The sequence below is a fragment of the Prosopis cineraria genome, unplaced genomic scaffold, assembly GCF_029017545.1.
Source record: "Prosopis cineraria cultivar Desert tree isolate PC_DT_omini unplaced genomic scaffold, ASM2901754v1 PC5, whole genome shotgun sequence".
Classification (NCBI taxonomy): Eukaryota; Viridiplantae; Streptophyta; class Magnoliopsida; order Fabales; family Fabaceae; genus Prosopis; species Prosopis cineraria.
In genome coordinates this window covers 11403427-11414302 of record NW_026555336.1, presented here as the reverse complement: position 1 = coordinate 11414302, position 10876 = coordinate 11403427, and the positions used below count along the sequence as shown (strand labels likewise).

Genomic DNA, 10876 nt, shown 5'->3' with positions numbered 1-10876 from the left:
CATTGTCATAGCATGTCATCATAAAGTATTCGCATTTTTTTAAAAAAAAACCACAAATTAAATAATTTCTCTTGTCATTGAGACTTTAGCCATGTGTCAGTTTTAGCTGCACATAGGCTAATTAATCCCTTTCTCCCTATGGGGCAATAAGCACATTGAGGAGAGAATGGATTTTTTTTTTCTTTATCAAAATCATTTTTATCATTTTTTTCTCCTTTCTCAAAAATAAGATTGTAAGGCTAAACCTTTCAACATTAATCATGTAGGGGATTTAAGCCTCTCGTCCATTAATTGTTTACTCCATCTCCCTATGGTGCAATAAGTATCTAGAGGAGAGGGTTTTCAAAAAAGTGAGCCAGATAGCTTGCTAAAATTATGAGAATTGTATATTATTAACCTTTGTTTTGATTAACAGGAACCGTGAGTTATCCAGAATCTTTGTGAAATTGGCATAAGGGATAAATGGCACTCGAAGGTAGTACAAATCTAAGTCATACTGGAAAATTATATCAGGGAAAAGGGATCAAATTATCTGTAAAAGTTGAGCCGCTGGAAACCTTAATTGAGTTGAGCCGTCATATCAAAGGGAAGATTATGCAAGATTTTAAAAGGAAATATGGAAATATCTTGGATCTTCTGTCAGTCACAATACATAATGATGCAATAATGGAATTAAGCCAATATTGGGATGCCTCGTTAAGATGTTTCACATTTCAAGACTTCCAAATGGCACCGACTTTGGAAGAATATGGAGAAATTTTGAGAATGCCCCTTAAGGAGAACATGGCAGTATATCTTTATCCTGGATATTTACCATCTCGAGGCACGATAGCGAAAATTTTGGAAATTCCTAAGGAAAAGGTACGAATGGTTTGCCCAGGACAAACAGAGGGAATCTCAAGAGCTGATGTAGAAGCCCACTTGAAAGTTTTGGCAGGAAAAGAGGCTTGGGTTACATTTTGCAGAGTCTTTGCCTTATGCATATATGGAATAATCCTGTTTCCATCATCAATTGGCATAATTGACTTAGGAGCCATTAGTGTATTCCAAATGGTGGAATACCATAACGTGAATCCAGTACCAGCAATCTTGGCAGAAACGTACTTGACCTTAACTCAATGTCACGATAAAGGGAAAGGAAAGGTCAATTGTTGTATTGCATTACTGGATTTATGGATGCTTGGCCACCTTTATGGAAAGACGCTTCCTTTCAGAAAGAAGAACGACTCAGACAGTAATCCACTCATGTCTTTTAAAGGCCAATTCATGATTGACGGAATGAGCTACATGGATTGGAAAAGAACCTTCTCAGAACTTAAAGAAAGTTCCATTTTATGGAAACTAGACTGGTGGTGGAAAGAGGAGGTTATTTACCATTGTGGTGACTTTCCGAATGTGCCTTTAATGGGACCCAGAGGGTGTATCAACTATAACCCTTCCTTAGCGTTAAGGCAACTGGCCTATAAGCAAAATGTTCCTTCTAAGAAAGAGGTGCAGGAGTTATACTTTCTACATAAGGAGGATGGGACAAAGTTATTAAGCCAGAATGTCAAAGAAGCATGGCAAGAGATAGGTTACAAAGGGAAGATTGAGCTAGGGATACGTGTAGTAAACTCAAGTCCAGAATACACTACTTGGCTGAAGAGTATGATTCAAGGAGCAAATCCTTTATTTCATCCTCAAAATCCCTTGTTAGGCAATGACTTGAAAGAGATTAATGGCCAATTGGTTGAATGCTTGAAGATGAAGGAAAATGAGTTACAAGCGCTTGCTAACTCAGAGTCTAAGAATAAAGAAGAATTGGAAAAATACCAAAACGAATGCGTTGAGTTACGGAGGAAGCTAGCAAAGGAAAGAGAAGGGCATAACCTTGAAGAAACACCTGAGACTAAGAAATTGAAAAAGGAAAATGCCAAACTGAAAAGGGAAGTGCAAACTAGTGATAACAAAGTTCAAAGTACTAAAGCAAGACTTGTCAAAATAGTCAGGGAAAATGATGCATTGAAGAAGGAATTACAAGACATCAGACCCATTGAGGAGATGCAGCAAGAAATCAATACGCTCACAAGACAATTGGAAAGGAAGGTGAATGAACTAGCCAGGGTGAGAGGAAGTGCAGCTGAGACAGCACAGAACTTTGTTCAGAGGCTTAATCAACAAAATGAAGTCTTAGAAGAGTGGAAATCACTTTGCCTTGATCAAACAGAAGAAACCAAAGAGTGGATGTTAAAATGTAGGCAGATAATTGATTTGGCTAATGACAAAATTCCAGAATTTGCAAGAGCATTTAAGCAAGCTGAAGGCATGGTTCTCCCTGGGGGAACTCCATTAGAGATTGTTGAATTCTTCCATTTGTGCAATGAAATTGTAAAAGAACTCAATAGCGTGACGAAGTTCTAAATCTGTATTAACATTTGAATCATTGTATGAGGATCTACATGACGCTTTGTGGTTGTGAAATTATTGATTAATTTGTACTACCATCATTTTCTTAAGACCTTGAATTTCGATAGGATCCAATGTCCATCTAATTCAATGGTCAACTTTAAATCCCCTATGAAGTAATAAATTTCTGGAGGAATTTAAAGGGTGCCAGTGTCGCGAAACCCTTATGTCTACACAATGCTGGATATCTTACGAAACAAACGTAAAGGTAAAACTTATTAAAATTAATTATTATGTTACACAGGTAAGCCAACATTGCGCCTCGAAAGAAAAACTCGGTTGACCAGATTCCCACCACTCGAGCATACAACACACGATCGCGTAGTCGTGCAATGGAAAATTCAACCGGGAATGAGTCAGCAACCTTAAATGATCGGATGTCTGCAGTGGAGTCTAAAATGGCTGAAATAAGTGACATGATGAAATTGCTAACAGAGGCTCTAAAAGGACGGAGTGATGATAACCCACCACGAAATACCGTAGCAGATGAGAACGCGGTTAATAGAACAATTGAGCCAAACAGAGGATCAGATCCTAAAGTACCCACGCCAGAGAAACAAGATTCTGGGATAGGGGCCTTTAACATACCGGATGGTCCTGGGGAAGATCATGCCTACATGTTCCAAATCCCACAAGTGCTACATAAAGAGAAGGAGTTGAAAGAAGAACTTGGAGAGATGAAAGATCAATTGAAGGCTCTTCAAGGATCAAACACGTGGGGTTCCTTAGACTTGAAAGAATTATGTTTGACCCCAGAAATCGATGTTCCCAAGAAATTCAAGATGCCAAGCTTCGATAAATATGATGGTACAAGTAACCCAATTTATCATTTGAGGGCCTATTGCACAAAGATGTCCATATGGTCACAAGATGAGAAGTTTCTGATAAACTTCTTTCCCGAAAGCTTAACTGGAGCCGCATTGACTTGGTACATGCAACTAGACCAAACCAAGATTAAAAGATGGAAAGACCTTGTGGATGTTTTCATGAGACAATACAAGTTCAATCTTGATACTGCTCCGACCAGAGAACAATTGAAAGCAATGACCAAGAAATCATTAGAGTCATTCAAAGAATATGCTCAAAGATGGAGAATAGTGGCTTCGCAAGTGCAACCTCCAATGGTTAATTCCGAACTTTGCTCGTACTTCATCCGTGCGTTGCCTAAGCCATTTTACCAACACATGATAGGAACACATGTCACTGATTTTGCTGATTTAATGGTAATTGGGGAAAGGATTGACATAGACATACGAGAAGGGAAGATAGCCACTTCTCAAGCTGAAAGTAGTTCACGAAAGAACTATGACCAAAAAAAGAAAGAAGGGAATGTGAACTATATTCAACCTATAAGACAAGCAGCTACCAATTCTCAAGTCCCTTATCAAGTAGAGGGAAGGAATCAAAGACAGCAACAATTTGGGTTCAGGCCTAACAAGCACGGACAGGATGGAGAGAGGAGAAATGTCCAATCCAGGGATAGTCGCCCATGGCCCAATTTTGGATTAACAAATGCTGAATTGTACCATAAACTTTTGACAGCCCAATTATTAGGTCCGCGACCTTATAAGCCTCTTGGTCCGCCTTACCCGGCATGGTATAATCCAAATGTTGTTTGTGAATACCACATGGGTGCACCTGGGCACTCAATAGAAGACTGTGTGACGTTTAAAAGAATGTGCTAGACCTAGTTGATTCTAACCATATCCAGCTTAAAGAAGAGGGAAGCTCTACCCTTACTACTGATCCACTCCCAAATCACGAAAAACGAGTCAACGCTATTGAAGAAGAAGATGCGTGCTTCAAAAGCTCCGCAAGAATCAGGATGCCTATGAATGAGCTTTATGCTCATTTAAAGGAGTATGGCTATATGCGAGAAATGCTCCTCACGAATAATATCAGTGATCAAATGCCTGGATACTGTGAATATCATCAAGAGAAAATAGGCCATGACATAGAAAGTTGTGAACAGTTTAAAGGAGCTGTTAGAAAAATGATGGCGTTAGGGATCGTGTCTGTAAAGAGGGGAGACGCCAAAGTGTGCATGGTAGAAAAAAAACATGTTGAGCTTGTCATTAAAAATTTGAGCCCAAAAGAACGGGTTCAGGCAGTCTCTTTTGTGATAAACAAAGCCTCTGCAGATCTTGTACCTCACGTAAGACAACCAACATTGACCATAAGCACGCCTCATCCCTTTCCCTATGAAAGTGATCGAGCAGTCCCGTGGAAATATCAAAGCATTGTGGAGAACCACAAAAACCCAACGTTGATTGCGGGACAAGCAATGAAATGGCCAACCAAGGGGGTGTTACTCGAAGTGGAAAACCATACTTACCATCTTACATTAGGAAAATGGTAAAAGAGAAAAATGCAAGTATTAATAGGCCAAAGGAAGACAATCCTAAAGAAATGGAAAAATTAGAAGATGAGTTTTTATCGATTATGAAGCAAAGTGATTACAGCATTGTGGACCAATTGAAGAAAACTCCAGCGCGTATCTCCATACTTTCTTTGATTTTAAGTTCCGAAGCGCATCGTCAAGCATTGCAGGAAGTGTTGAATCAAGCTTTTGTGCAGCCTAATATAACCCCTGAGAAGGTGGCAAGTGTAATGAATGTTGTAAAAGCCTCCTCTACCATTTCCTTTTCGGAAGAGGAAGTTACAGAAACCGCTGTTCACCAAGCCAAGGCTTTGCACATCACTTTGAAATGTGAAGGGTTCATAATCGCAAGAGTATTAATTGATGGAGGATCAGCGTTAAATGTCTTGCCGCTCTCCACATTTGAATCATTATCACTAGAAGCTTCAGGTGTACATAAAAGTAATATTGTGGTAAGAGCATTCGATGGATCAAGACGGGAAGTATTAGGATCCATTTGTCTCTCCCTGGAGATAGGGCCGAGCAGGTTTAAGGTGGATTTCCAACTCATGAACATAGACCCAAGTTACACAATGCTGCTAGGAAGGCCATGGATTCATTCTGCTAGGGCTGTTCCTTCTACCTTACATCAAAAGGTTAAGTTCATCAGTGATGGGAGAATTATAGCAGTTAAAGGAGAGGAGGAAATCATGGTGAGCAAACCAAGCTCACTCCCTTATATTGAGGCTGCAGAGAAAGATTATGGAGTTTCCTTTCAAAGCCTAGAGGTCGAGGGTATTTGCGGTAGTACTCACAACATCAATTCCGTCGTGGCTAAAATCATGGCGAAGAGTGGGTTTATGCCAGGGAAAGGTTTAGGCTCTCATTTACAAGGAATTACGTGTCCAATTAAGGTTTTGGATAATTGTAATCGCCAAGGGTTAGGGTATGAGCCTACCCTGGAAGACCAGATGAAAGACAAAGCAAGTTTGGCAAATGGCAAAAAGGCTAGTAAATTGGAGATTCCACACATTAAAGAATCCTTCCCAGGCCCGTCCGAGGTGATATATAAACCAGCTATCTCAGTGATCTCTTTTAATGAAGATGTACCATGCAGAACAAGTGCCTCAATTGCAGTCGATGATTCCAACAAAGTTCTGGCGAATTGGGAGTTTGAAGAGGCCAATGATGTCATTAGCTTAGAGTAATTGTTTCAATTATGTTGTTCCTATTTTATCCACTTTTGAGCCCAGGTTTAGGTAATAGATCTTGGGTATTCACTAATGCAAACTTTTGATATACATAATTCATGAAAATGAATTTCAATTGCATTCATGTCTATTTCTTTATTCCACCCTATCTACTTCAATACATCTTTCTCCGTTTCATTCCTGTTCCTTATTTCATCTCGTTCCATATTCATTATCCAGGGATTTTGTTTCTTCTGATTCCATCTCCCACCCAGAGATTAATAAACCCTGTGAAGATGATTCATTCGTTGCCACTGATATGCATGATTGTGAGTCTGATGATGAAGACATAATCCAAACTTTTTCAAAGATGCTTGAATTGAGTGATAAGGGAATATGCCCACATGAAGAAGTGATTGAGATGGTTAATATGGGAACCGAGGAGGATCAAAGAATGCTCAAAATAGTAGATAATCCTGAAAGGGAACAAATGATTGAGTTGTTCAAAGAATACATAGATGTGTTTGCATGGTCATATAAAGACATGCCTGGGCTAGACCCAAGCATTGCTTCTCATAAAATACCATTACTTCCCAAGGTCGAGCCTAAGAAACAAAAGTTAAGGAGAATGAACACGGGGGTGTCCTTGCAGATAAAAGAAGAAGTAATAAAGCAGTTAGAAGCAGGATTTTTGGAGGTAGTAACTTACCCACAATGGGTGGCAAATATTGTTCCTGTTCCTAAAAAAGATGGTCGGATTCGAATGTGTGTTGATTATCGTAATTAAATAATGCGAGTCCGAAAGATGACTTTCCATTACCCCACATTGATGTATTGGTCGATAATACTGCTCGAAGCTATCGCTATTCCTTTATGGATGGTTATTCAGGGTACAATCAAATCCCTATGCATGAAAAGGATAAAGAGAAAACAACCTTTACAACCCAATGGGGAACTTATTGTTATCGGGTAATGCCTTTTGGTTTGAAAAATGCTGGGGCAACTTATCAACGAGCTATGGTAGCACTATTCCATGACATGATGCATAAAGAAATTGAAGTATATGTAGATGATATGGTAGCTAAATCAGCGGAGAATAAGAGTCATGTTGGAGTCCTTAGAAAGCTATTTGGGAGATTACGCGAATATCGGCTAAGATTGAATCCTAACAAATGCATTTTTGGAGCTCTTTCTGGGAAGTTATTGGGATTCATTGTGAGTCGTAAAGGGATAGAAGTAGATCCAGATAAAGTGAGAGCAATTCGAGAAATGCCATCTCCCCAAACAGAGAAAGAAGTTAGAAGTTTCTTGGGACGATTGAATTACATTGCTAGATTCATTGCCAATCTAACAGCCACTTGCGAACCAATGTTTAAACTGTTAAAGAAAAATTGCAAGGGGACATGGGATGATGATTGTCAAAAGGCCTTTGATAAAATTAAAGATTATTTGTTAAATCCCCCGATTTTGGTACCTCCATCACCAGATCGTCCACTAATCCTTTACCTAACAACTTTACCTCGCTCAATGGGAGCAATGCTAGGTCAACTTGATGATTCTGGAAAGAAGGAAAGAGCGATTTATTTCTTGAGCAAGAAGTTTAATGAGTGTGAAGCTCGTTATCCGGTGATTGAGCGAACTTGTTGTGGACTAGTATGGGCAACTAGAAGGCTAAGGCAATACATGCTTTACTACACTACCTGGCTAATCTCACGAGTGGACCCACTTAAATACATCTTTGAGAGCCCGCACATTACTGGTAGAGTACTAAAATGGCAAGTTGTACTATCAGAATATGATATAAAGCATGTGATGCAAAAGTCAGTCAAAGGTAGTGCAATAGCAGATCACTTGGCCGATAATCCTTTAGGGGATGACCAACCATTAGATTTTCAATTTCCTGATGAAGTCATATGCACTACAGAAGAAGGTTGTGGTGAAGGAAACAATGAAGAGCGAGAATGGGAAATGTATTTTGATGGAGCCGCCAACATGCATGGAAATGGGGTAGGAGCGGTGATCGTTTCACCCGAAGGAAAACAATTTCCAGTGGCCATCAAATTAGAATTTGATTGTACTAACAACATAGCAGAATATGAAGCTTGTGTTAATGGTCTTCGAGCAGCTATTACCCTTGGTATACGGTGTTTGAAGGTATTTGGTGATTCAGCTCTCATTATTCATCAAGTAACAGGAGAATGGAGAACAAAGGATGTAAAATTGATTCCCTATCAAGAACTCCTAACAGATTTGATTAAGCAATTTAAGGTTGCTAGCTTTCATCACTTGACTAGAGATAAAAACCGTTTCGCTGATGCTTTAGCCACTTTAGCAGCAATGATCCAACTTGATTGTGGAGTCCATATCCAACCCATCCAAGTGGAAGCTAGAAGCTTTCCAGCGTACTGTCTGAATGTTGAAGAAGATCGAGAAGAATATCCTTGGTTCCAGGATATTAAGGATTATATCACTAAGAGATCATACCCAGCTGGAATGACTGAGAATGAAAAGAAAACCCTTCGTCGTTTGGCTATGACATTCTTTATCAGTCAAGATGTTCTATACAAGAGGGGTTATGATGGTACTTTACTTCGCTGTGTGAGTTCAGAAGAAGCAAAGAAAATCATGGTTGAGGTACATGAGGGCATATGTGGCACGCATGCGAATGGTCACACTATGGCCAAACAGATTCAAAGGTATGGCTACTTCTGGCTAACAATAGAGAAAGATTGCTTTGAGCATGTCAAGAAATGCCATAAATGTCAGGATAAATGCTCCTCCAATCCCATTATATAATTTGGTATCACCCTGGCCATTCTCAATGTGGGGCATTGACATTATTGGCCCAATTAACCCAAAAGCTTCGAATGGACATCGCTTCATCCTTGTCGCGATTGACTATTTCACAAAATGGGTAGAAGCAAATTCATTTGCTAGCATCACGCAAAAGACGTTCCTTAAATTCATGAAGACAAATATTTTATGCCGATATGGGATTCCTGAAAGGATCATTACTGATAATGGTCCCAATCTCAATGGAACGGAAGTCAGGAACTTTTGCGAGAAGTTCCAAATCAAGCATCATAATTCAGCCCCGTATAGACCTCAAATGAATGGAGCAGTTGAAGCAGCCAATAAAAATATTAAGAAGATCATTGGAAAAATGACAGTAACTTATAAGGATTGGCATGAGATGCTTCCCTATGCTTTACATGGTTATCGTACTACTGCACGCACATCCATAGGGGTGACCCCATACTCCCTTGTTTATGGAATGGAAGCTGTTACACCCATTGAGATAGAAATACCATCTTTAAGAGTATTGGCAGAGGTAGATTTAGAAGAAAATGAATGGATACGAACCCGATTTGAGCAACTTAACATGATTGAAGAGAAAAGGCTCATTGCAATGTGTCATGGACAATTGTACCAAAAGAGAATGGCAAGAGCTTTTGATAAAAAACTTCGCCCACGGGAATTCAGTGCTGGGGATCTTGTACTCAAGAAAATATTGCCTAACCAAGAAGATAATAGAGGCAAATGGGCTCCGACCTATGAGGGACCTTATGTTGTCAAACATGCTTTTTCTGGAGGAGCACTGATCCTAGCTGACATGGACGGTCAAGAGTTAGCAAAGCCCATTAATGCAGATGCTGTCAAGCGTTACTTTGCTTAAACAGAAAATGAAAAAGAATGAAGCGCTCGTTAGGTTGAAAACCTGTAAAGGCAACCTAGGCAAAAGTTAGAGCTAATAGAAAATGAAAAGGAAAGAATAGCTCGTTAGGTTAAAAAACCTGTAAAGGTAATCTAAGCAAAAGTTAGAGCTAAAAAAAAAGGGGGGCAAAGCCATGATAAGAAGAAGAAGAGTTCGCCAAGACAAAAGGATGTCTTAGGAGAAGAAAAGGAAGGCATCAAAAGTTAATTATGTTTGGGAAAGTTATCTCCATCGTCTCTCATATTATGCATATCAATAGCAGCTCAGTGAAACACCTGTTGGGGTTTTGAAAAGCTAAAGGAAGAGATGTGATAAAGTAAATCCATATATCCCATTCGCGCTTTGGCCATTTGTACTCATAAACCAAGATATTCCCATTTCTCTATGAACTTTAGCCTCAGTGAATGAATTTTTTCCGCCCTTGCTCCTTTGAGACCATCTTTCTTCTCGTTTCGTGTTATCATATTTGGATACAAATCTCATATATTACAGCAGGTTCGCATTCAAGGAACAATATTCATTGACGCATTTACTTGACGTAGAATGCTGGTATCTTTATTCTCGCCTTTCGCCCTTGAGGTATCAAGATCATTACGTAGGTGTAAAATGATAATGAGAGCATGTCTACTATTAGTGTTTGGTTATAATAGTTAATCTCATCAATTTGAAGACAAGATCAAGTGACAAGAATTTGGTCATTGGAATTTTCTAAAGAGGGGCAACGGCATACTGTGATACTACACCTATTAATGAATAAAGGTTAAATAACAGACTTGGAGGTATTACCTTATGTTCGAAATGATTTATTCAATGTGCACAAAATTTTCAAAAAAGGGGGATAAATACTAAGATAGTTTTCAACATTAAGCTTTCCAATAAAATTTTTGCAATACATTTGCATTATTCATACATTTGCATTGGGGCAAATAAGCACGTCTTACCCTTTACATTGCAAATCATCCATCCAATGTATATTTAGCGCCTATAAACATCATACATGGCACATTACCACATTGCATGCCTTGTCGTAGAAACACGCCACACTTAGATTGGGGCAAATAAAAAAACATGCATTGCATATCACCCCATTGCATGCATTGCTACAGAGAGTATGCCCTATTTAGATTAGGGCAAACTAAAAACTTGCAAAACCTAAGGAAGTAAGCG

At 39.2% G+C, this 10876-nt stretch overlaps 3 protein-coding genes across 3 annotated transcripts; all 3 read left to right on the top strand.

The window, feature by feature from the left end:
• Positions 1-462: 462 nt before the first annotated feature.
• Positions 463-2400, top strand: LOC129310749 (uncharacterized). The gene is made up of 2 exons (XM_054952666.1): positions 463-1824; positions 1906-2400. The coding sequence occupies exons 1-2, from the start codon at positions 463-465 to the stop codon at positions 2398-2400; spliced, it is 1857 nt and encodes a 618-aa protein (XP_054808641.1).
• A 377-nt stretch (positions 2401-2777) lies between these two features.
• LOC129310748 (uncharacterized) lies at positions 2778-4804 on the top strand. Its single transcript, XM_054952665.1, has 3 exons — positions 2778-3209; positions 3297-4058; positions 4157-4804. Exons 1-3 carry the CDS (start codon positions 2778-2780, stop codon positions 4802-4804), a joined length of 1842 nt encoding a protein of 613 aa, XP_054808640.1.
• An 83-nt stretch (positions 4805-4887) lies between these two features.
• LOC129310747 (uncharacterized) lies at positions 4888-9670 on the top strand. The gene is given in 4 exon segments (XM_054952664.1): positions 4888-6008; positions 6235-6773; positions 6776-8759; positions 8761-9670. Coding segments are annotated over 4 exon segments (4554 nt in total).
• Positions 9671-10876: the final 1206 nt, after the last annotated feature.

Coding starts and splice junctions, on each gene's coding strand:
- LOC129310749 (XM_054952666.1), top strand. CDS start 463: ATGGCACTCGAAGGTAGTACAAATCTAAGTCATACTGGAAAATTATAT. Junction 1,825..1,905: donor AAAAATACCAAAACGAATGC/GTTGAGTTACGG, acceptor AAATTGAAAAAG/GAAAATGCCAAACTGAAAAG.
- LOC129310748 (XM_054952665.1), top strand. CDS start 2,778: ATGGAAAATTCAACCGGGAATGAGTCAGCAACCTTAAATGATCGGATG. Junction 3,210..3,296: donor GTTTGACCCCAGAAATCGAT/GTTCCCAAGAAA, acceptor TATTGCACAAAG/ATGTCCATATGGTCACAAGA. Junction 4,059..4,156: donor CATGGTATAATCCAAATGTT/GTTTGTGAATAC, acceptor AACCATATCCAG/CTTAAAGAAGAGGGAAGCTC.